The sequence below is a fragment of the Sarcophilus harrisii genome, chromosome 3 (genome assembly GCF_902635505.1).
Source record: "Sarcophilus harrisii chromosome 3, mSarHar1.11, whole genome shotgun sequence".
In the NCBI taxonomy this organism is placed as follows: domain Eukaryota; kingdom Metazoa; phylum Chordata; class Mammalia; order Dasyuromorphia; family Dasyuridae; genus Sarcophilus; species Sarcophilus harrisii.
In genome coordinates, this window is record NC_045428.1 from 221,253,358 (window position 1) to 221,280,691 (window position 27,334).

A 27,334-nucleotide genomic window follows, 5' to 3' on the forward strand; every position below is an offset into this window, starting at 1 on the left:
TGTGAATTATTACTATTATTTAGCAGCATTTTTTCCAGGATAACTATAGATTCTCTGCTCAATTGGGGAGAAAAGTATAGAACCAAAAAGAAAAGAACTAGATGGAGGGAGGGTTATAACAATATAATCACAAAGAAGTAGGAAAAGATTGAATAAAAGAACTGTACCATATCAGTCTTGTTGTGGAAGGTTTTTGATGCAGGACTTTTAAGAAAATAACTTTCCCTAGGAAATTGCAGAGCTATATGAAAACAGCAGGAAGCCTATAGATATATTCATAAAAAGCTTAGCATTAGAATCAGCATTAAAATGTGCATGGCATTTGCATAGATTATTTCCTTCTAAAAGTCATAATTTTATGATCTTTTTTTTCTATATCTTTCCAATGATTTCTACATGAAATCCTAGGGGACAGAGAGAGAGAAGGGGAAAAAAAAGGGAGAGAGGAAAGGAAAGCAAGAGTAGTCTGAAAGAAACTGGTCCCACATAGAGAGCTAAGTAATAAAGGAAAAGTAAAGAGCTTGGGGTCTTTTACAACTTGGAGGACAATTGTGAAGTATAAATAGAGTGAAAGAAATATACAGATGATAGGGTTGTGTATAGATGTTTTCCTCACAACAAACCAATGAAGAATGTCCTGTAATATAACAGAATTCCTCCCCCTTCCCTCTTCCTTCCCCTTCCTCCCTCCTTTTCTCCCTCCCTTTCTTCCTCTCTCCCTTACTCCCTCCGTTCTCTCTTTTCTCCTTTCCTCCCTGCCTCCCTTCCTTCCTCTTTCTCTCCCTCCCTCCCTCTCTCTTCCTTCATTTCTTCCTCCTTCCTTCCTTCCTTCCTTCCTTCCTTCCTTCCTTCCTTCCTTCCTTCCTTCCTTCCTTCCTTCCTTCCTTTCTTTCTTCCTTCCTTTTTTCCTCCTACTTGAAGCAAACTATTTCCCTATAAGAGATCCTCTTATAGTATAGATTCAAATCTTTCCCTTCTTCTGTTTAACTTCTTCTGAACTTTTTCCAGCTATTCAATATCATTCTTAAATGTGTATCTGGAATTGAATATAATATTCCAGATTTTGTAAATCAAAGAATTACAAGAGAAAATTCCGATCCAGATATAATCTGATCAAGGCAGAATGCAAAGGGACTATTTATTTTACTCATATAAGTTATGGCTTTCTAAATGCAGTCCAAGATCACCCAAGGTTTTCATCTGTTGCTTCATACTGACCATTTATTGAGCTTCTACATATGTATCACATATATAATATGCACATATAAGATGTGTAAATCTAAATGGCATACCTGACTATATAGCTTAAGGGGAGATAAATATATCTAATTCTTGAATTTTGTCCATCTATCTTACAGAAAAGAATGGGGCAGTAGATTAGAATTGGATCTATTTGCCCCATAAACTTTGCTGTTATTTAAAATGATTATTGGTTGAAAAACTATTAGATTCTCTGGTTTCAGTCCCAGAAAGAAGAAATACAACTATACTCCAGGTTGATACCTATTAGTTTGGCTCTTTCTCACTAAATGATAGTTACTCAGAATACTGTCACAAATAATGAACAAGAAAGAAACAAAAATTGGATAAGTGATATATACTAAATAAGAAAATATGAATGGGTGACAGATATGTGTGCATACCTGTAAATACATATTCATATACTAATCTCACTATATAACCATATAGTTTTGCATATTTATATTTACAATATACTTTTATACATGCATGCATAAATCTATTTATCTATCTATATGTAAACATATCTATGTATACCTACATGTATATAATGGGAAAAATAGAAATTATTTATGTTTATAGCTATGAAATATTTGTATGTATGATTTATAACTCTAAGTTAAACTGATTCATTTTCAAAGAATTACAAGAGAAAATTCAGATTCTCACTAAAAAAGATCATAATGAAGAGATATTATTTTATTTGATTGACATTTACAACAAAAATATGAACCAGACAGTAATGAGTATCTTGATTACTCTTTCCTATTGAAAATTATACATAGCTGTTTCTTTAGTGTTCATGTGAACAAAGATGAAGATTAAACAATGTGTATTCAATAGGAGGAATGTCGACTGGGTCTCCACTCATGTATGTTAGACTGGTTCTTTTTGTTAAGATATATTGAGACCTAATTGATTCTGAAGACTAAAGCTTTGAGTCATTAATGTAGCTTCCTGATAAAAAGATAGATTTTATCCTATAGTTTATAACTTGGTGTATAGGAAGATATCTATTCATATTGTGTTGGTATATGTTTAACAATCAGTTCAACAAAAGAATAAAATGTACTCGACACATTTTTAAGTTTAATTTGTATTATTAACATTTTTTCATCACTTTCTTTCTATCAACAAAACAGCAAATCAAGCCATGCTTTATAGCGTTTGTCAGTTTTTAAGTTCACATTCAAAAAATTAATCAATTCTTTCTGTCTCTGTTTTTTTTGTCTCTCTCTGTCTCTCTCTGTTTCTGTCTCTTGTCTCTCTCTGTCTCTCTGTCTTTATCTCTGTCTCTCTGTCTTTCTCTATCTCTGTTTCGCTCTGTTTCTGTCTCTCTGTCTTTCTCTATCTCTGTTTTTCTGTCTTTCTCTATCTCTGTCTCATTGATTTATTTTCTTCTTCCACTAAAGCTCTATTTGCATGTCTCATCAAAGCAAAGAGACAATCTTAAATTCCAAAAGCCTATGACACTAGAAAACTGTTTCCAGCAAGGTGGAAAGGTCTTCAATATCACTTCAGTGATGGATTTGTATTTATTGTCCAAAATTGGCTGGACTAATTTTTGGAAGAGTCATCAGTAGAATATCAACCACCACATCATAATGATTTTTGGTAATAACCATACCTCAAAATTATTTACTTAGCCATGGAGGGGTTGTGATCTTCATCAATTGAAGTGGTACCAATGCTCATGGAGTCATATATATTTTGAAACACTAAACATGTAGACAAATACAAATGTATATATTATATGTGTATTCACTCATATATGTGAAAATGCATGTATATCTGCATAGGTGAATTTGCATAGTTTTATCCACATATATGTATGTGGATATTACTAACTTCTTGAAAACTATATGGATTAAAAGCAATCTGTTAATTTTCTAATAGTAATTCTTTCCCAAGGATCTTTCTAATCAATGTTTTGTGTGGAATTGTATAGGAAATTGATGGGAAAAAATGAAAAATTCACTTAAGTGTTTGGAAATTTCTCATAATATCTTAGAAAATGACTTATTGTTATTGGTTTTTTTTGTCCAGATATTTTGGGATTCCTATGAACATGGTCATTGAATTATAAAATGTAATTACTGAAGAGTAGCAATATTTCATCTGTATTGATATTGAGGCTCTACTATTTTCCTTTCTTTTTTTACCTGTAGGGAATGGATTTTGCTGGATTCACAGCACACATGTTCATTGGAATTTGTCTTGTTCTCTTCGTCTCTTTTCCTTTTCTGAGACTCCTTTACTGGAATAAAAAGCTTTATAATAAGGAGCCAAGTGAGATTGTTGGTAAGTTTGAGAGGGTGGGGGAATTATTCACTGTAAGTTTCCCTTTTTTTTCCTGTAAAATGACAGGAAAGTAATTTAATTCTCTTTGAAAATGAGTTTTAGAACAAAAATGTAACGTAAAATTATGGGCAGAGGATGAGATAAATGTCACCTGCCAAAATGTTTCCTTAGTATAAGTGGAGGTTGGAGTAGCTCCTTCTTTCTGATTAAAGGTAAGTTCAATAGCTTTCAGTCCATGAGTTCTGATTTTCCTAAGTATATGCCCTTCAGTTTCTCTAATGTAATTAGTGGAATCCAGAAAGTAAGTCCTACACCATCATTCATATCCTTTGTGATAATTCAAATGCCTATTATTTATAGTTCAAATCATGTACTATAATTTAAATATAAGATTTGTAGATCATATTATAGACAGTTGTTCTAGTGCTCAAATGCAACTAAAATAAAAAAGATACCATAATTTAAATTACAGTGTTCAGACACATTAAGTAAAACAGCACTATTTTTAATGAAGACTAGGTCTATATTACCAAATGAGATATTTAGAGTGCATATACACAGTAAAGAGCCTGTTCCCTCTTTTCTTTTCCTTCTGATGTAGAGATATTTTTTGTACTAAAAGATCTTCTAGGAAAGTTAGGGAACACATTAAATATAAGTACTTGTTAATGGGACAACTAACACTTACAATCCCTTTATCTTAATATAGCAATGCCCTAAAATGCTCTGGTGTGGTTTCAATCATGGTGAAGACATCTTGTCATTGTGATATTTGGCATTTTCTCTAACTTTAAATTTTCTTGGGAAGGTCTAACAGTTGGAAAAGCTGCAAGCTATCCAGATGGCTTGGGAAATGCTATTTCCCTTGGGATTTGGAGAATGTTTAAATTACTCTTATGCCAAAATTTGGATGGCTGCTGACAATATTGTATTTTCTCTATTTTCCTTTATTTTTTAATTGGACTTCAGCTGACTTGAGGTTATCCATTTTTGGCATTCATAAGGTTTGTAGTTTTAAATTTTAATTCATTTATTTCATGCTTTTTATGTAGCATGGGCAATGGCCACAACTTGGTAAAACATTCTGGCAGAGAGGTAAAGCTAGGGTGAGAGTAATCAACAAGGTGAACTAGCGGGGTATCTACCCCAAACATGTGAAGACTTCTCCCATTAAAATGTATGGTAAAAGACAATTTCTTCAAATGAAGCTGAAATTGATGATATGAAATGCTTTGGCTTGAAATTTGATCAAACACTGAAGATTCCAAGTTCATTCACTGTATGACAGGCCATCACAAGTTATTCTGACTTTCGTCTTGTCACAGACTTCTTGAAAATCAGAATCTGATAAGAGGAAGCTGCAAAGTCATAAAAGACCAAGAAATAATAAAACAATATAAAGAATAAAAAAAGGGAGAAAATGTGAGGTATCTCACAAGAAAAATTACTGATCTAGAAAACAGATCAAAGGACAAAACATAAGGATAATTGTACTACCTGAAAGTTATAATTAAAAAAAAGAATCGATATAATAATATGAGAAAAAAATTAAAGAAAATTGTTCTTAAGTGTTAGAATAAGAGGGCAAAGTAGAAATAGAAAAAAAATCCGTTAATCACCTGCTAAAAGAAATTCTATGAGGAAAACCTACAGGAACATCTTATCCAAATTTCAAAACCCCCAGGTGAAGAAGAAACTATTATGAGCAACAAGAAGAAAAAATTAAATACAGTTTAGCCACTGTTAGAATCACACAAGACTTAGCCTAGCAGCAACAACATTAAAAGAATGCAAGTCTGGGAACACTATATATCAAAAAGCAAAAGAACTGGTGTTGTGGTTGAAAATATCATACCAAACAAAGTTAAATACAATTCTGAAAGAAAAAAAGCATAAAAAAGTATATTTAGTGAATTGCCAGAATTTCAGAATTTTGTTAAAAAAGACCTGAGCTTAATAGAAAATTTGATATTCAAAATCCAAGAGAAACATAAGGGAAACATCAAAGATTATTTACGAGGGACTTAAAGAACAAACTTTATGTTTTATACATGCTAATATAAACTTTATGTCTAAGATTATCATTAATAATTGGATACTTTGAAGGAAAGATTGGGGTAGAAGTGAGTATGATGTGATCTAAAAAACAAAACTGTAGCAAAAGATAAAATGAGTAATCATTTTATAAAAATGAGGTGTGAGAAGAATAAATAACACAGATGAATTAGATGGATGAGGAGAGCTGGTAGTTCTGGAACACTACTTTCATTGGGAATAGGTTAGAGAGGGAACAACACATATCTGTCTATCTATCTATCTATCTATCTGTCTACCTCCCTCCCTCCCTCCCTTCCTCCCTATATATCTATAGATAAGGATATAAAAGTTTTCTAAATTCAGAAAGAAATAAGAGGCTAAAGGGATAGGTAGGTAGGAGGAGATAAGGGAGGGATTTTTAGAGGGAATTTCATTCACATCAGATCTGTGTTAAGGAGAAGACAACATATACATTTAGAAGTGAATAAAATTTTCTATATTTATAAAAAAGAGTGAGGGAATAGGATAAGATGGAGGAGGGGAAATAAAAAAGTATGTAGACTAATAGGAGTAGAATTAGGTGTCTAGATTAATGGAAACAGAGAGTGAGTAACAGGGTAGGGGAGGAATCCTTGGAGGGATGGTGGATTAAGTAATAGGAGGACAAAGTGGCAGGTAAAAGTAAAGTAGAGTACTTAGAAGGGATAGGAAAGAAGAAACATGTACAAATATAAAATAAAAATCAGGGTAGAGTTGAATTTAGTTTTTTTAGTTTAGTTTTTTAGTTAAAAATATGGAAAGATTTGAAGTTATAAAAGAAGTTATTATCCACCTTCGGAGAAACAGAGAACAAACAAGGATAATATAATCTTGAATAGATGCATATGAACATATATATATGATTATTGATATATATGTATATATGTTTGCATTAATATTTATATGTATATATGCATATAAAATATACATATATGTATATAACATTATTTATATATATTTATACATATGAATATATCTTCACTTAATTGTAGCTTTCTTTGTGGGGGAAAGAAAGAAAAAAGACTAAAGTTAAAAGTGATGAAATAGATTTTACAGGAAGCAAAGATGGACAATTGAACAGATTGTATAATATTTATTATATAGGAGTTCTGGAAATGGAAATTTGCTCTTTGTTTTGAATCTTTTCTTATGTTCTACTGTGCATATGGGATTATTTTCTTTTCCTATTTCTATTTAATTCAAAATAAATAAATAAAATTAAAACAAAGAAAATAAAGGACAAACAACAACAACTTTCATTCCACTGAGGCTGAAAAATAGTAGTAATAATAGAAAATATAGTTGTGAATCATTTCAGATAGCATTTTTCCAAGATCCTGAAAGGATTGGTTTCTAAAGGAGTCTGAAATTTGTTCTCAGAAATTATTTCATCATCTTCACTTTGCATTTGGAAGTCATTCTTTGTGAGTGAAAAGATCTTTTACTTTAAGGTAGATCTTACCTGGGAAGTTAAAGTATTAGGTTTGAATCCCTGATGAAGATGGTGACAATGATAAAAGTTGAATGGAAAGAAAATAGGATGAACCTGAAATTGTTAAAACGGCTCATTCCAAAATTTCATAGTATTTATTGAATACCCAGTCCAGTTCTGAAAGTGTCCTGAGCACTTTGAATTATAAGAAAGTATGATTCTTTCCCCCACGGAATTTACAATCTAGAAATACACACCAAGTTCACAGACATCATACATTTAGAAATAATAAATTGTTCAACTATATATTGTTGAATGACTATTAGTGCAATAGAATCCTGGAGAAGAAAAAGATCAGTGAAATGTAGATCAAAACTTGAAGGAAATTTGTAAAATATAATAGAAAAAGTTATAATAGATGTAGTTATACTGCATTTCAATTTGCTATCCAAATATTAAGGCTATAATAGTGGCCATTAGGTCCAATTTTATTCATTTAACTATCAAGCTGGTTTACCTTTAAAAGCATTTATAATTATTACTTTTTTTAAATACATACCCTTGCCTAGTAATAAAGGCCCAACCATTCTGAAGAACAAAGAAGTCTTTTCTTCTATTTCCCCCTTTTTTTATTTTCTGGTGATATTTGTTGGTAAGGTGATTGAAATAATCTTTTTTGCTTTTCTTTCTGAGCCTAAATTCAATCAAAATTTGCTCTTTTGTAATAATTAGATTTCCATGACAATTAAATGTAATGACTATTTTCATTATATAGTCCTTTTAGATTTGACATCTACAAGGGTTTCATAACCTGCTAGTTGTATATTTGAAGTGAAATGAATTTTCTTTAATCTCTCCTTTTCTGATTGTAATTATTATTCTGATGGAGAGATTAATGGAATTAAATTAGAATATGATAATAGTGAATTTATTTATTTAAGTTTGGATTTATACAGGCAAAATTAAGTGGAGAGTTGAACAATTATTTAGTGAATATGGGTGGTACAGATAATCTATCTGCAAAATTTTGTCCCTAATCCTGTATACAATCCTATAACAAATGAACTTTTTTTCTGATTCTGAAGGAGTATTTAAATGATATATTATTTTTTCAGTGCTCTATTTTTACATTTCCTTTGCCCATTTAAAGATAGCATTGCAAAAATCTATGCATGCAAATAGAGTCATTCCTAAGTAGAGCCAAAGGCAATGATAATGTCTCTGTAGGTCCTGCCCTGTAGAGAAGCTATTAGTAACTGAAAATGGTCTGGTTCATAGAGTAGCTTGGTGAAATGACATCTTAATGATGATAGCACCTATTTGCACAGTGTCTGTTTTGGTAATTGATGTCTTATGTACTTAAAAAAAAACATTTTGATCCAGTGATTTAAAAATAATCAATTCCTATAAATCTCTATTTATTAGGCTTCTAAATGTGAGAACCTTACATCTGTGAGGTCTTTATTTTGCCTTTATTGCATTCAGTATGTTACTTGAGATTATTCCAAGCATACACTGGAGATTAATTCTTGAAAAACAACTATTTATTGTTGATCAGGTTAATACATTCTTTAGACTCTTTAAATTGCTTCAAAAAATCATAGCTAATGTCATTTTAGTGCCACTAATCAATTAAACCTCAGCATTAATTATTATGTTGTGTCCAATTTGCTTTTCCCTAGATCTATTTGAAAAAAATATGAAGTACTGAATATTAGTATGTTTAAAAGCTTTCATTTGTTCCAAAACTTTTGCCCTTTGCCTTGTATTATAATTATTCTTTGTTCTGGCATTTTTGTAATGACCTTTAACCCAACTGTAATGCAATTCTGATCCACAAAGAGATTTTTTTTTAAAAGTGTCATTTTTGTGTTTTCCATATATTTAAGTTCCCTTTAATTCCCCCAAATAGATGACACTTGTGTAAGATAGGAGAATTCAAACTCTTAACTCAAAAAGAAACTTTTTGAAGGATAAAAAGGTTTTGGAAAGTTCCAAGAAACTTATAAATTTTTCATTCAGATTAACATCCTAATTTATAATCAGTTACTATTTGCTTAATAACATCAGATCCAGAATTCTTACAATCAGCCTGTTCACCTTGTTTGGTTCTAATCAGTAGCTATTCCACTGCTAAGAGGTTAATCAGTGGCTTCTCAATGAAAATAAATGCAGAGGTCTCCCCTTATTTATTAATTTTTCTTTTGAAATGGATGAAAAGGTGATTGATAAAACAGATTTCATCAAAGGGGGTTCCAGTCACCTGGGTTGGAAGAAGTAGGAAGGATGGCTTAATGGGCCATGGGATACCTTAATGGGCCATTTTCATCTCTAATTTCTTTGATTCTGTAATAACTTGATATGGATTGTTTGAAGCACCTGCTTTAATCAATGAACTATCTGACATGTTGGTTGCTGATTGCCAATCAACTGAGGTTTTGGAGTTTCAGACATCTTATATTAGTTGTGCCCTGATTTTTCTGGTCTTTGGACTTTTTAAAGTATTTTGTTTTGAGAGTGTATAGATTAGTTCTTTCACTTGAGGATTCAACTTCTTTTTATGTTGGAATATTTTGGAGCCCATTGACCCAAACCGAGAATTAGAGTCTATGGGTTAATGAGGACTTGATATTGTAGCTCAACTTGCTTATAAGCATTTTGAAAAATAGAACTTTAGATTGAAAACCAGCTTCTAGTTATCTTAATTAGTTTTCCCTAAAGACTAAAACAGTTATTATTTCTCTTTCTAGACATGGAAACCAAGACACAGAGATTTAGTAACATTCTCAGTTAAAATTAATACTTCCTTTTGTGAGTCTCACTCTGATGTTTCATGTGACTTGCTCTTTACCTCTATCTGGAACCAGTGAAACCAAAAAAATGAATTTTAGAAATTTTTATTCATTTGGTTCTTCCTCTAGATGTTAATTCATTTTGATTCTGTGAAATCTAGTGGTAATTTACCTAGGGCAATTTAATTGTCTGGATCTAGTTCCAAAACAAGGAAGAGACAATTTTCTGTGGTCAAATAAATACAGTGGTGTCATGCTGAAATACAAATATTGTTGTTTAGTTTTGTCTGATTCTTTATGACCCCATTTGAGGTTTTCTCAAGATAATGAAGTAGTTTGTTAGTTTTTTCTTCAGCTCATTTTACAGATGAGGAAACTGAGGCAAACAGGTTTAAGTGATTTGTCTAGGGACACACAATTAGTGTTTGAGCCTGGATTTGAATTCTAGTCCTCCTGACTCCAAATCTGGTGCTAAGTGGGCCACTAAACAATACATAAGGATCCCTGATGTTCAGTTCACTTGTTGACTTAGAAAACTTCCTATTAATAGGTCTTATATTCTATTGTAATTTTTTTTATTTAAAAATTTTTATTTATTTTATTTATTTAAAAATATTTCTAATTTGCATTTTAATCTGGTTAGTCTTCACTGTATAGGTGATGCTGGTCAGTTTGGTATGAGACAGTTTTTGATACTTATCATCTAAAGAGAACTGAATTTGGAGAGCTAAGATTGGAATTGTGGGACCTGCCTTCAAAAATCTAACTCTATTGCTCACTATCTTTTTGAATTTTGTCAGACTCCTAGACCTTAGCTTCCTTATATGTAAAATGAAGTCATTGGACTCAATAAAATTATGATCTTTTCCATCTCTAAATCTATGATCCTATGAAGTTCTGAAGTTAATTAAGTAGTAGGGATCATCCTATCTCTGCTTGAATATCTCTGGTGAAAAGGAGTTCACTCCCTCTGAGGCAGTTCCTCTCGAAAGATAGAGTAGGACTTTAAGAAGGTAATGTTGTTTGGAAAGGGAGGTAGTATAAGGTAGTATATTGAGGGCTGGTCTTGTCAGGAAGACTTGGTTTTATTATTCCATTTGAGATTTATGACCTGTGTGAGCCTAGGCAAGGTATCATAGCTTGACCTTAGTTTCCTTATCTGTGAAATAAGGGTGGTTAAATAAGGTTTCCTGACAACTCTGAAGCTATGATTCTGTACTTATCAGGTCTCAATTTCTTCAAGTGTAAAATGACTAGACTGAGATGACCACTGAGGTTTGCTACAGATATATGATCTTATATGATGTATCTTTATATTTAGCAAACCTACTATGTGAGAATCACTAGGCTAAGCATTGAGAGAAATATAAAAAAAGATAATTGCTACCAAGAATTTCCATTCTAGTAGGTGGCAATTGTGAAGATGTGTATTCTTTTGCTGGTGTATGCATAACTTTTTTTTTTTTTTAAACAAGCATTTATTAATGCTACTATATGCCAGGAACTTGACTAAGCATTTTAGGAATAGTATTTCATTTGATCCTCTAATAATTGTGTGAAGCTAGTGCTAATTTTTCTCCCCATAATATGGAAGCAAACAGAAGTTAAAGTATTTGCCCAGGATCAAACAGATAATGTTTGAAGCCACATTTGAACATAACTCTTCCTTCTTATATATCCAGGGTTTTCTCCACTGCATCACCTAACTGCCCTTATTCCTTATACCAATGTGGGTCATGGTCCTATTATATCTTAGTCCAGGGTCTCTGAGAGTTTCAGTGGTTTAAAAACTTCTCACTCTAAGGCGGGTTCTTATTCTGAAATCTGGGAACTTAAAAAAATAATTTTGATAACTGTATTTAAATATGATTGATTTCCTTTGTAATCTTACATATTTCAAAATTATCTTTGTATTGTATTTTTCTCAATCACATGCAAATTTTTTAAACATTCATTTTTTAAAAATTGAGTTTTGAATTTTTTCCCTTCCTCTCCTCTTTTCCTTTGAGAAGGCAAGCAATTTTATAACAATTAAAGATGTGCAGTCTTGCAAAAAGTCCATATTGGCAATATTGCAAAAATAACTGTAGAAAAAAAACCCAAGAAAAAGAAAGTTAAAAAATGTATTCTTCAATCTACATTTACACTTCACCAGTTCTTTCACTGAAGCATTTTTTAATAATAAATCCTTTGAAATTGTCTTGGATCATATTGCTGAAAATGGTTAAATAAATTGCAATCGATCATTATATAATATTTCTATTTCTGTGTACAATATTCTGATTCTACTCATTTCAGTTTCTATCAGTTCTTGTAAGTCTTTTCAGGTTTTTTTCATCTTGAAAACATCTTGCTAATATTTCTTAAAGCTCAATAGTATTTTAACGTAATCATGTACTACAACTTGTTTGGCCATTCCTCAGTTTATGGATATCTCATCATTTTCCAATGCTTCACTATCACAAAAAGATCTGCTTCATATTTTTGTACATATATATCCTTTTAATTTTTCTTGGGATACAAAACTAGTAGTGATAATACTAGGTCCCAATTTTATAGCCCTGTGGGCAAGTTCCAAATTGTTCTCCATAACAGCTGGATTAGTCACAACGCTAAGAAGTCATTAGGGTTCCTATTGTTCCATTCCCCCTCCAATATTTGTCATTTTCCTTTTGTGTCTTGTTTACCAGTCTGATACGTTTAAAGCAATTCCTTAGAGTTTTAGTTTAAATTTGCATTTTTTGAATCATTAGTAATTTAGAACATTTTTCATATGACCATGATTTCTTCTTTTGAAAACTCTGTTTATATTCTTTGACTATTTCTCAGTTGGTAAATGATTAATTTCTTATGTTTTTGACTCAGTTCTTTTTGTGTTTGAGAAATAGACTCCTATCAGAGAAACTTGCTGTAAAAATTACCTCCAGTTTCCCAATTTCCTTTTAATCTTGTCAGCATTTTGCTTGTGAGAAAACTTTTTAATTAAATGTAACCCAAATCATCCATTTTATATTAGGTACTGATTATCTTTTATTTGGTTAAAAAGTCTTCCCTCATCTATAAATCTGACAGGTAAAATTTTCCATGTACTCCTAATTTACCTATTATAATACCCTTCATGTCGAAACCATATATTTATTTTGATCCTATCTTGGTATATGGTGTAAGCTGTTGGTTTACATCTAATTTCTATCAAACTGCATTTTAGTTTTTTCTGCAATTTTTGTCAAAAAATGAGCTGTTGTCCTAAAAAAGTTGTCTAATTCTAGGTTTATTATGGTCATTTACTACTGGGTATTATGTACCTAATCTATTCTACTGATCTATCAGTGTATTTCTTAGTCAGTATCAGATTATTTTAATGATTTCTATTTTGCAAAATATTGACATTTAGTGCTTCCAGACCACTTTCCCATAGATTTTCTTTCATTGATTCCTTTGATAGTCTTGATCTTTTATTCTTCAAGGTGAATTTTATTATTTTTTTAGCTCTAAAATATTTTTTGATAATTTTATTGATAAGGCACTGAATAAGTAAATTAATTTAGATAGAATTGTCTTTAATTGAATAAGTTAAGTCAATATAATAAAAAAGACAATTCTATCTGCTCCAGTTGTTTTGATCTGTCTTTGTATGAAAAATATTTTGCAATTTTGTTTATATAGTTCCTAGGTTTGTTCAAGTATTTTCTATTTTCTACACTTATTTTAAATGGAATTTCTCTATCTTTTTTTTTGGGATTTTGTTGATAATATATGATCCTGCAACTTTGCCAGCATTGTTAATTATTTCAAACAATGTTTTAGTTGATTCTCTGGGATTTTCCAAGTATAACATCTTTATCATCTGTAAAGAATGACAATTTTCTTTCTTTTTTTTTTTGTCTACTCCAGTTCCATCACATTCTTCCTTCAGTTCCTTCTCTCTGCTACAGCTATAATTTCTCATATGATATTAAATAATAATGGTGATAATGGGCATCCTTACTTCATCCCTCATCTTATTGGGAAGGCTTCTGTCTTATCCCCATTACAGATGGTTTTTACTAAAGGTTTTGAGAGATAGTACTTATTAAATTGAGGAAAGCTCAGTTTATTCCTATGCTTTCTAGTATATTTAAAAGCACTGAGTGTTTTATTTTGTCAAAAGATTTTTCTTTTTGTATCGAGATAATAATGTGATTTTTTTTGTTTTTGATCACTTATGCGCATAGTTTTCCTAATATTGAACTCTGCATTCTTAGTATGAATACCAGCTGGTTATAGTATACAATTTTTTGTGATATTTTGAAGTAATCTCTTGTTTGGTATTTTATTTAAAAATTTTGCATTAATTGTCAATGCTGTAAAATTACCCATGCATATAACTTGTAAATAAAAAGCTATTAAAATTTTTAAAACTTTTTGCATTGATATTCATTAGGGAAATTGGCCTATAGTTTTTTTTTCTCTGTTTTTGCTCTTCCTGGTTTAGGTAATAGTATTTGTAGAAAGGGAATTTAGAAGTACTCCTTGCCTATTTGTCCAAATAGTTTATATGACATTGGAACTAGTTATTCCTTAAATGTTTTATATAATTCACTTGTGAATCTGTTTGGTCCTGGGGATTTTTTCTTAGAGTGCTTATTGATGGCTTATTAATTTTTTTCTAAATAAGATAGAATTATATAAGTATTTTATTTCTTCTTCTATCAATCTGAGCAATTTGTATTTTTTATAAATATTCATCCATTTCACTTAAATTGTTAGATTTATTGGCATATAATTGTACAAAATAGCTCCTAATAATTATTTTAATTTAATTTTCATTGGTGGTGAATTCACCATTTTAATTTTTAAGGCTAATAATTTTGTTTTCTTTTTAAAAAATCAAATTAACCAATGGTTTATCAATTTTATTGTTTTTTTAAAAATTAAATCAGCTCCTACTTTTATTTATTAGTTCAATTGTCTTCTTGCTTTTAATTTTATTAATTTCTCCTTTGATCTAAGGATTATATTTTAGGATTTAATTCAGGATTTTTAATTTGCTCTTTTTTCCAGTTTTTAGTTATACATCACATTCATTGATATCTATGTTATTGATGTATACATTTAGAGACATAAATTTCCTCTAATTATTGTTTAGGCTGCATCCCATAAATTTTGGTATGTTGTCTTTTTGTTGTCTTTCTCTTTAGTGAAATTATTCATCATTTGTATGATTTGTTCTTTGACCCACATGTTCTTTAGGATTAGAATATTTAGTTTTAAATACATTTTTAATTAATGCTGCCATGGCTCTTTATTATGTAATTTTTATTGAAGTTTGAAAGATGTATTTTAATATTTCTTTTTTGTATCACTTGTAAGGTTTTTATGATCTAATACAAGAGTTTGTGTTTGGGAAGATGCTATGTACAGAGGAGAAAAAAAAGGTTATAATTCCTTTTTATTCCCATTTAGTTTTTTTTTTTCCCAAAGGGCTATCATATTTAATTTTTTAAAAATTCCATTCATCTCCTTAATTTTCTTTCTTGGTTATTTTATGTTGTGATACGGGAGCCACCTGCCAGTGGCTGCTGGAGGTCTAACTCAGACCTGTAGAATGGATCTTCTTCATGTGAGAGGATGATGATGATGATAGGAGACTGAGAGCCAGTTACATTCTCTGATCTCTCTCCTCTTCCCTCTTGCCTCCAATTTATTTCATTCCCAGTCCACAAGGAACTTCTGTGAAGGCTGCTTTGCAACTCTTTCAAGTTTATGATTCACAGCTCTGGAGGCTCTCAGAGAATTGACCTGCCCCTGCACCTAGGCATGATCCTTTACAATTTTATGGTTAGAGTTATCTAGTTCTGGGGAAGCTAGGTGGTGCAGTGAATACAGCAATGGCTCTGAAGTCAGAAGGGCTTGAGTTCAAATCTGGTTCAGACATTTAATATTTACTAGCTGTGTGACTCTAGGCAAGTTTGAATTGCTTCCAAATTCCCAATTGCTTCCAAAAAATAAAAAAGAGAGAAAGGTTTATCTAATTCTAATAGAGAACAGCTGAAGCATCTTACTATTTAAATTTTACTATTTCCTCCTGTACCTCACTTAACTTTTCCTTTAAGAATTTGAATTATATACCATTTGAAACATATATGTTCTATATTGGTATTACTTCATTGTGTATGGTATTGTTTTAGTAAAATACAGCTTCTTGTTTACCTCTTTTAATAAAGTTTGTTTTTGCTTTTGCTTTATCTGCAGTCATGATTACTATCCATCCTTCCTCCATGTGTCCCTTCTTTTTTGTTTCCCTCCCCCCACCATTCTCCCCCAACTCAGCTAAAGCATAATAGATTCTGCTCCAGTCCCTTATTTTAACTGTGTGTCTCTCTGTTTCAAGCATGATTTTTTAAAAACAAGATATTTTGGGATTTGACATTTCAGTTTTATGGGTGAATTCATCTCTTTCACATTCATGGTTATGAGTATTATTTTTTATTTTTATTTTTAAAATTTTTCTGAGAGTAGTTTCATTTTTAAAAATTCATTTATTTGTTTTAATACACATTGCTTTATGAATCATTTTGGGAAAGAAAAATTGGAACAAAAGGGAAAAATCAACAAAGAGAAAAAAAATAAAGAAGTGAACATAGCATGTATTGATTTACATTCAGTCTCTATAGTTCTTTTTCTGGATGTAGTAGTCATTTTCTTTCCAAAGTCTATTGAGATTTCTTTGGATCACTAAATCACTGAAAAGAACCATTTCACAGTTGATCATCGCATATTCTTGCTCTTACTGTGTGCAATGTATTCTTGGTTCTGCTTTTGCACTCAGCATCAGTTTGTGTAAAGCATTCCAGGGCTTCCTAAAATCAGCTTGCTCATCATTTTTATAGAACAATAATATAACATTACCTTCTTATATCACAGCTTATTCAGCCTTTCTTCAATTGATGGGCATCTATTCATTTTCCAATTCTTTGTTACCACAAAAAGAGCTGCTACAAACATTTTTGCACATGTGAGTCCTTTTCCCTCCTTTATGATTTCCTTGGGATATAGATCTAGTAATGGCACTGCTGGATCAAAAGGTTTGCATAGTTTTTATAGGCCTTTGGGCATAGTTTCAAATTGCTTTCTAGAATGGTTGGATCATTTCACAACTTCACCAACAATGCATTAGGGTCCCAGTTTTCCCACATTCCCTCCAATATTTATTATTATTTTTTCCTGTTATTTTAGCCAATGTGTAGTGGTAGCTCAGAGTTGTCTTAATTTGCATTTCTCTGATCAATACTGATCTGAAGCATTTTTTCACGTAATTATAGATGGCTTTAATTTTGTCATCTGAAAGTTGTTTGTTCATGCTTTGACCATTTATCAATTGGGGAATGACTTGTATCATAAATTTGACACAGTTCTTTATATATTTTAGAAATGAGATTTTTATCAGAAATACTGGCTTTAAAGATTTTTTCCCCATTTTGTACTTCTCTGTTAATCTTGTTTCTGTTTTGTTGGTTTTGTTTGTGTAAAACCTTTTCAATTTAATGTAATCAAAGTTATCCATCTTGCCCTTCATAATGTTCTCTAGTTCTTCTTTGGTCACAAATTCTTCTCTTCTTTAAAAATCTTATTAGAAAATTGTTCCTTGTTTCCCTAATTTGTTTAAGGCATAATCCTTTATGCACAAGTCATGTATCCATTTTGATCTTATTTTGGTATGGGGTATGAGGTCTATGCTAAGTTTCTGACATATTATTTTCCAGTTCTTCCCACAATTTTTGTCAGATAGTGAGCTCTTATTCCAGAAGCTGGAGTTTGGGGATTTATCAAATACTAGATTACTATAGGCCTTGATTATTGTATCATATGTATCTAATCTATTTCAGTTATCCACCACTCTATTTCTTAGCCAGTACCAAATGGTTTTGATGACTTTATAATATAGTTTTAGGTTTTGTACTGCTAAGCTACCTCCTTTGTATTTCTTTTCAATAATTCTCTTGATATTCTTGACTTTTTGTCTTTCCAGATGAATTTTGGTATTATTTTTTCTAGTTTTTATAAAATAATTGTTTTACCGTTTGATTGGTCTGACACTGAACAAGTAGAGCAATAAGGCAGAATTGTCTACCTACTACTATATCTAGAGTCATTTCATGGTTATGATTATTAACTATATATTTTCCTTCATCCTATTTTCCCTGTTTATTGTCTTTTACTTTGCTATTGCTCAAAAGTCTGTTTTACTTTTGAACTCTGCTTCCCTTTATAAGTTTCTTCTTCTCTTATTCCTTTCCCCTCCTACTATTCTGTAGAATAGATTTCTAAATCTGAGTGTGTGTTTGCTTTTTGAGCCAATTCCAGTGAAAATAAGGTTCAAGCATTATCCATCCACGATCTTTCCCTCCATTGTAAAAGCTCTTCCTTTTGTGCTTTTTTTATATGGGATAATTTTATGTGAGAATTCTTCTACTTTCCCCTGTTTCCCAGTGTGTCCCATTTTCCCCCCTAAATTTATTTATTTATTTTTTGAAATTAGCCCATCATAGTCAACTTACACCTGGACCTTCTGTCTATTTGTACTTCTTACTGATCTAATAATGACAGAGTTCTTAAGAATTTCTTAAGAATTTTCTTTCTTCTCACATAAAAATATAAACAATTGGGTTTTATTGAATCCCTTATGATTTCTCTTTCAATATTATCTTTTTATACTTTTCCTGAGTTTTGTATTTGAAAGTTGGAATTTTTATTCTTCTTTGGTCTTTTCATCATGCTTGAAAATACTCTAGTTCATGAAATATTCATTTTCCATTCTAAAGTAGTATACTTTTTCTGGGTAAGGTACTTTTGATTGTAATTCTAAATAATTTGTATTTTGAAATATCATGTCCCAAGTCCTCTGATCCTTTAATGTAGAAGTTGATAAATCCTGTATGATCTTGATTATGGCTCCATTATATTTGAATTACTTATTTTTGGCTGCTTGCAACATTTTCTCCTTGAACTGGGAGCTCTGGAATTTGGCTATAAGTTTCCTGGAAATTTTTTTTTTTTTTTTTTTTTTTTTGCGGGAGGATCACTTTCAGGAGGTCTTCATTGAATTTTTTTGATTTATATTTTGCCCTCTGGTCTAGGATATCAGGGAAGTTTTCTTTGAAATATGATGTCTAGGTTTTTCTTTGATTATGACTTTCAGGATGTTCAATAATTATTAAATGATCTCTTCTCAATCTATTTTTCCAGATCAGTTATGTCTCCAATAAGATAATTCACATTTTCTTCCATTTTTTAGTCTCTTGATTTTGTTTCATTGTTTCCTACACATCTCTCAAAGCCATTAACCTTCATTTGCCCAATTATAATTTTTAAAGTATTATTTTTTTTTTTGGTAGAGCTTTTGTAATTCTTTTTCCATTTGGTCAATTCTACTTTTTAGAGAGTACTTTTCCTCAGTGAATTTTTGTATTTTCCCATTTGGCTAATTCTACTTGTAAGGGGTTCTTCTCTTCAGTGTATTTTTGTATCATTTTGAAGAAAAATTTAAATGTTATTTTCTTCAGTATTTTTTGTGCCTCTTTTAGCAAGCTGCTGATTTTCTTTTCATAATTTTCCTGTATGTATTTCACTTCTGCCCCTTCCCCATTTTTCTGTTACCTTTCCTATTTGATTTTTCAAATCTTTTTTGAGCTCTTCTAGAAATTCTTGCTGGGCTTGTATCCAGTTTACATATTGTATTTAAAGCTTTGCTTGTAAATGTTTGAATAACACTATCTTCTTCTGAGTTTATGTCTTGATCTTCCCTATCACCATAGTAACTATTTTTAATCAAATTGTTGTTTGATCATTTTCCCAGCTATTTTTTATTTTTTAACTTTATGTTAAAATTAGGCTTTGTTCCCAGGTTGGAAGGGGAACTTTTTTAGGCAGATATTTCTTGTTTCTGTTTTCAGAGCTGGTTCTGAGATGTTCAGGTTTTCTGTGATTCCAAGGTGGAATAACCTAAGAAGAGTGCTCATTGCCCTTCTGGCCTGTGTATTTGTCTTTATCCAGGGAGAGATTTTGTTTCTTCTGTTAGCCACCTATTAGCCACAGTGCTTATAATTTTCTTGGTTCTGGAACTATAACTTGATCCCTTCTGTGAATGACCTCAACCATTCTTTTCCACTCCGGAATTATGACCAAGACCCATGTTCTCTTGTGGTAACAACTATCAAGTGAAGAAAACTTTTCTTACCAAGCTCCTAAGTTGTCTTGGAAAGGAAAATTGTTTTACCATAACTTTTTGTCAGTTTCGCTGCTCCAGAATTCAAATTGAGGTGTTATTTTGGAGGAGAATATGGGGGAGAGCAGGTGAGTTCTTTCTACTCTGTCATCTTGATATTTTTGATATTTCTATTTCTTTTTATTTTATGCATTTAACAACATGAAAAAGGGGTCCACAGATTTTACCATACTTCAAAAAGTGTCTTTGACAGAAAAAAGGTTAATAACTAAAGTCCTAAGTCTAACATGATTATAGACCTGTCTAATATTGACATACATTCCAATGTTTGATCTGTTTTTAAAGCTCTTCCAGTTTAAAGTACTTTCCAGGTATAGAAACTGCTGTACCATGTGCTTCCTTGGCACACCCAAGGTAGAGCCTTTGTTAGTGATGGTGGGATCCAGGATAGATGTAGCCATTTCTATGTGTGTTTGAGGTCAGATAACAAAAAGCTGCCATCTGGATTCTGTTTAGTGATAGAGGACTAAGATGGGTTTGATTTACTTATTCTTTGACCATAAGTGAGGAAGCTCTGTCTTCATGTAGAAGAAAATAAGTACACAGATAAATATAAAATATAAGTTTCTAAGAATGCCCCAAAGTTCTATGAGAACAGACGAGGTATAGCTAATATTGATGCTGGGAAGGAAGGAATTGTGGGTGGAGATAAGTAATTATTAAGCATCTATCATGTTCCTAATGTGCTTTATCTCATTTGATCCTTAAACTAACCTTAAGAGGTAGGTGCTATTATTATCTTCATTTTACAGATGAAGAACCTGAGGTAGCCAGAAGTCAAGTGACTGCTCTGTGGTCATATAGCTAGTATTGATCTGAGGCTGAATTTGAATTGAGGTTTTTTTGATTCCAGCCCCAATACTCTATCCACTGTGCTATCCAGCCAATTCTAAGGTAAATGAATGCATTAAAATATACTATTATGTTCTCTGATAACTAGTAAACTCTTCCACTCACATCACCTGTGATAGGTAATAGGATCACTGATGTAGTGTTGAGTGCTATCTAGTTCAGCTACCTCATATTACAGATGAGAAACCCAAGAATTCAAAGAAATTTAATGATTTGCCCAGAGTCACATACCTAGTATCAAAGGATAAGACCCAAATCCACGTCTTCTTGACTCCAAATCTAGCATTCTTTCCATTTTGTCATTTTGAATTGGAGTGTACTTAGTTGAAAACTCAGTTTCACAGGGAGGATCTTTTTTTTTCACTTGGAAGCAAAGTCCCAGAGAAAACTACCCTTGTAGTTTCTTCTGCTTCTGTTTTCAAATGTTTGAAGGTACTGATGGTATAGCTTTGATACAATAATCCTATTTGTACAAGGCCTATATAACAGCACTTTATGTTTGGCTACTCACTATTGCCTACATACCATTTTTGCTTTCTATAGGTTTTAATATTTGTTTAAAAAAACCTCTTTGCACACTGTCTGGCACATAGTGGGTGCTACATAAATGTTTATTATTTTTATTACAAAGCCATCCCTTTAGTGACTAAACACAAAGAAGTCAGATCTTTTTGCTGCCAAATAAGCTGAGAACTCATTTCCTAACTCTCTCCTGATGATCAGGTCCTTGATTTTGCTTCCTATGAAAAGTTGCTTCAGGTAATTCCTGTCCTCTTTCTTTCATTTTGGCAATACTCCATTTCTATTCATTTCAGATCTGAAAAATTAGTTGATATTTCTGCCAAATTTTTTTTCCTTTCCTTTGTTCTTTTCCTGTCCTCACTTCTAACCTTTCTTCTTGTCTTGCTAGAGTATGCAAGCCTCCTACCTCAATAGGACATAGTGTGAATTAATTAGGCACCATTTGCTGAGTGTTTCTGGATTTAAGTGCTAAATGTTGTTATTTTGAGTATCAATGAGATTTCTTCTTGCCTATTTTCATGCTAGCAACAAATGCAACATTTCACAGAGTTAGAGAAAATAACTGTTAAAAAACTGACTTTGGCAAGATACTGCTTTGATCAATGAAATGATTTGGAAACATATGTTAATTTCCTATCATACCACAAACTGTCCTATTGCTAGCAGCATTACAGCTAAAGAACAGGTCACAGCTGTCTGAAAAGGGACACCAACCAGGAATCTATGCTGTAATTTCCCTTGCCAATTGATTTTTCATCTAGGAGCCTGGTACAGATGGGAAATTGGATCATACAATATTAGTTGGTTTAGTACTGCATGAAATGTTGAAGATCTGGGAGGAAAGCAACTTAAAATAATTATGATGGTTTTTGACCAGTTAAGAAAAAAATTGAAGGGTGAACATTTTAAAATAAGGATAGAAATAAAAATTGAAATTCTAGGCATTAAAAACTACAAATGGACAATGATGAGATGAGTCACCAATTCTGTCTAATGAGATGGAGAACCACTAGTCTTTATCATCTACCCTGTTATTGCAATCCAAGGACATGTAGATCCTATCTTACTTCTATCCTTTGCAGATCCCCTGTGCTATCATATCATCATGAACATTACTTTAGACTCTTATGCCTTGGCATAAACCTATTTCTGGGTCTTTCCCTTGTATCTAAACTTTATTTTAGTCCAGGGGTTTTCAAACTACGGCCCGCAGACCAGATGTGGCAGCTCAGGACGTTTAACCTCCTCATCCAGAACTATGAAGTTTCTTTATTTAAAGGCCCACAAAACAAAGTTTTTGTTTTTACTATAGTCCGGCCCTCCAACAGTTTAAGGGACAGTGAACTGACCCCCTATTTAAAAAGTTTGAGGACCTCTGGAGAGCACAAGTTCTGTGAAAGCAGGCACTGTTTTGCTTTTTTCTATTTTTATTTCTAGTGCTTGATACAAAGTAAGAGCTTAATAAATTCTTTTTAATTCATTTATTCATTCATAATAGTAAAATGAAATTTTCTCTTGATCTCTCTCCTCTAACAAAGGACCTTATATGCTAGAGCCTCTCCCTGATCTCAATTCAATTTCATTCTAAGATTTGACCTTAGGGAATAATTTCACATGCTTGCCTTGGCCCCCAAAATTACTAAGTATGGTCTTGCCAGGTTTATATTTGGTAGGGAGGGGGCATAATGTGTAGAAGGCTGAAGTTGAGGTCAAGAAGAATGACCCTGTGAAAGTAACTTAAATTTGTCTCAGTCTCACTTTTCTCATCTGAAAATATGATGGAGTTGAACTGGATGGCCTCTTAAAAGGCTTTGAGATATAAATCCAAATAGCTTTTTAAAATTCATACCTTCTTCTCTCTTCTTCATAGATTGTGTTTTTCTTATTTTGTCTCAGTAATTTTCTGATTTTCACCTATTTTTGGTACTTTAGATATTACATCATTTAGAAGTTTGATTAGTAAATCTATATTTGCAGAAATTGTGACTAATCTCAGGCTATAGATGATCTTTAAGTTTGAAGTGTTGAAAATGTAGTTGATCAAACATTATGTTATTCATAGCCCATTCAGAGAGTAATTACTATCATTTTGAAATTAAATTCACAGAATTTTAGGCCCATAAATTTCATTATTCTTTTTTTTTTCATTTTACAAAGATAGAAGGTAAGACCTTAGAGATTAAGTGCCTTCCTCAAAGTCATGTAGGTGGCTAAATCTCTAGATTGTCAGAACATTTCTTTTTCTAATATGTATTCAATATAAAAACTGGGTTAGGGAGGGCAATAGCTGTGAAAATGAAGGAGAAAAGAAGATACAGTCACTCCATGCATGAATATATAGGCCTCTATAACACTTTTGACACCATTGCCTAGTATTGGGAATATTTGTGTTTTATCCCTTTGAATAGATTGTAAATTCCTAGAAGACAGGGATTATGTAATCCTCATTCAGAGGTCCCAAATAGCACTCAGTATACTTGGTTGCAATCAGCTAATTAATCAACAAGCATTTATGTAATATTTTTTATGGCTCACATACTGTATATAGTACAAAAATATTTATTAAAGGAAGATTAAAAGATTATCAGATGTTCTCAAGAATAGTATTATGTCCTGCTTTCTAGAGCCCCCAAGTTGGGGTGGCAAAACTTACTGTGCTTTCCAGAGCCTCCACACAGGGGTGAAAAAACATACTGTCTTAGTGGAAGTGATATGGTGAGACTCCTGAGGATGGTTATAAAACCTGTCTGCCGGAACCAGTGCATCTTTATCAAAAATAAAAAAGTTACTAGTGTAAAGAGCTAAATTTAGAAGTTCTCTAGGGTGACCTGTGGCTCCCCCTTTCTTTTGTTTTTGGAGGATGATCTTGATGTCTCTGTTTCTCCTCTCTACTATTGCCTGTCCTTGAGGATTAAAGGGTATGCCAGTGGTGCATAAAATCTTATATTGTGTACAAAAGTGTGCAAAATGTTTAGAAGTATATGCAGGTCCATTATCTGTTTTTATTGCTTGTGGCACACCCATATTTGCAAAAGCTTGGATAAGGAATTCAGTGACCACTCAGGCTGTCTCTATTGCTGCTGGTATTGCAAAAGTGAATCCTGAAAAGGTGTCCACTACAACATGGATTTTCCAGGTTTCTTTTTTACTGCAAATACAGTGGAATTCCAAGGACTTAGAGAAGGTTGTAAGGGTCCTTGGTCAAGTTGCTCCTGTACTATATCTAATAAGGCCTGAATTTTTTCACTTGTTAAGCACCACTGTTCTACCCACACTGGTGTATCAGTTTTTTATTGAATAGGAACAGGTGAGACCGCAGGCAGGCCTTCAACAGCAGCCCTGTCTAAAAAGCCAAAGTAATTAATTGTAATTCTAACTGTTGCAAGATTTCTCTTCCCCATAGATTGATGGGGATTATTATTATTTTTTTTGTACAACAAAAGGAGTAAAAACTGTTTTATCTCCAAATTTCCATCTCAAAGGGGTAGCACTAATTTCAGCTACTATTAATCCTCGTATGGCAGACATATGGGTGCTTGCCACAATTTTTGGCCAATAACTGGGCCAATTGTCACCTCTAATGACTGTACGATCTGCACCCGTGTCTACCAACTCTTCCAGTGGTATGCCACAGGTGAAAAGCAATCTTCTCAGCTAGGTACTTACGGTACTTAATTCCCTTTCTACCCAATAGGCCACAGTACTTAAGATACTTAACTATTTTCTAGCCCAAGTGGCCATGCTCTTCAAACCTAGAAAGTAACAACCAATGTAAATCAGTAAATGCTGCTGCCTCAAGTTTTGTACCCTCTGGGACTATGGGCACCAACCCTCTGCTTGTTTTTCTCCTCTTACTTCCTGGTTTGACCACCCATGTTAAAAGTCTTTCCTTGTTTAAAAACTTGTGGGATTCCTTAAAACCAACTTTACTCCATTGTATTCAGTTAGTTGTTCTCCCACTAACTTCCACATCTCTAGCTCCAAACTCTCTTCTTAGAAAGCCACAGAGATGTGCACTCCAGAGCATCTGAGAACTTGGTGATCTGCTTCTGAGTTACCAACAAACCTTGCTTCTCTGTTAAACTAACCAAGCCTGCTTTTTACTTCCCTTGGGAGGGAGGCTCTTTTCTTACCATCTGCCCCATTTTGGCTGAAAAATGAAAGTGATTAGTTTAGCCCTTACCAAATCTTCCTGCTTGCCTATTTTTATACTCACCCTATTCCTAGGTCATGGGGACTCCTCCACTGAACTCACTGATCTCATCAGTCAAGCTGCTTTGCGCCCTTCTTTGCAAGGCCCCATGTTTCTAAGGCCCCACATGTTGTGTCCTGCTTTCTAGAGCCCCAAAGTTGGGATGACAAAATTTACTGTGCTTTCTAGAGCCCCCACACTGGGGTGAAAAAACACCATCTTAGTGGAGGAGTGATGAGGTGAGACCGCAGAGGATGGTTAAAATATGGAGTCCGTTTATTCCAAGGTCTTCCCCCTTTATAGACCCTAATACATGCAAAGTATATACTGCACACCTGGGACCACATGAACAACTTGCTATTATTCTATGTAGATTGCCACCTGGTATCACTGTGCTTCAATCACAACACAGAGGTTGTCACTGTCCCCTGACTTCTCAGAAAAGCTGAGAGCCCTTAGGGGAGATGGGGAGCCGAACCAGACATTGTCAGCAGGTTCCCTCTGGGCTGAAGGGTCTTATACCTCACCCAGCGTTTCCCTACTATCTATGGCTCTCTACAGAATAGTACTTTTTAGTGAAATTATCTAGGGGACTATTGAGGCTATAAAGCTAAAAAAAAAAAAAAAAAAAAAAAGATGAGAAGTCAGAGCTAGCAAGAAAGAGGTTTGCAAGTAATATGCATAGATGTGACAACAGAAGTAGGGAAATTGCAACTAATCTCCAAGGAAATCTCCAAGGGGAGAACAGGAGACCAAATTTTTGAATATTTGAAAGTCAGGAGCAAGAAGCACTAATTATATATGTATTTAAGTATAATCATAAAAACAATGAGGTAGATATCACAAATCATAAGTGATCACTTTATATTCCACCTATTTATGTACATGCATCTATTAGAATAATTCTCCCCTGAAGGATAGTCTAGTAGAAGCTTTAATTTTCCCCAATAGATGTTTTCTTAATACATCAGAATTTTATTTCAGTTCTGATTATGAAAAGTGATAAGAATCTCTAGAGCATGATGATAAAAAATTCAGCATTTGACCTAAGTACCCAAGGGCTTAATCTCATTTTACTTTTATACTTTTTGAACTGACAAACCATTTTTAGTCATCAAACTTCAACAAGTGACTTCCTTATTTGATGATTATTATGATATTCCCCTCAGTGGTATCTCCCTTTTCATTGGTGCTGCTACCTCTATTATTAGCAGCCTACTGAGTTTTGGCACAGAATGATATTGACTGCTTCTTGCTGTAAGCCAAAAAAAATGTCAATTCCATCACTTTCTTCTCTAATGGTTTATGTGCAGAAATGGTAGTTAAGTTTATTGGAAGTCTTTGGGAATAAATCTCAGGCTGCTTTGCTTCATATTTCCCTGAGGATATGAGTGTCCAATTATTCAAAATAGCTTCCAATTTTTTTGCAGAGTCCCAGGAAAATGCTCAAGTAAACTGCTAATTCTCCATCGACTCTGCAAAATGGTTGCTGTCAAAACAGTAAACCTTAGGCTATTCTGTCAGTCTTTGCACTCTGTACAATGACAGTCATTTTTTTTTTTTTATCACTGTGATTTGCAATCCTATTTTCTTATACCTTATTAAAAATAAATCTAGTACTCCTGGACTTGACTAAATTTTAGTCTCAGAGGATTTAGAGT

The 27,334-nt window shown here is 32.6% G+C and overlaps 1 protein-coding gene across 1 annotated transcript in view; it reads left to right on the top strand.

The window, feature by feature from the left end:
* Positions 1 to 27,334, top strand: part of OCA2 (OCA2 melanosomal transmembrane protein) — a 313,841-nt gene that overhangs the window by 195,938 nt on the left and 90,569 nt on the right. Inside the window, exon 14 of the mRNA XM_031959092.1 lies at positions 3,408 to 3,540. Coding sequence (XP_031814952.1) covers positions 3,408 to 3,540 — 133 coding nt within the window. The remainder of the gene's footprint in view (positions 1 to 3,407; positions 3,541 to 27,334) is intronic.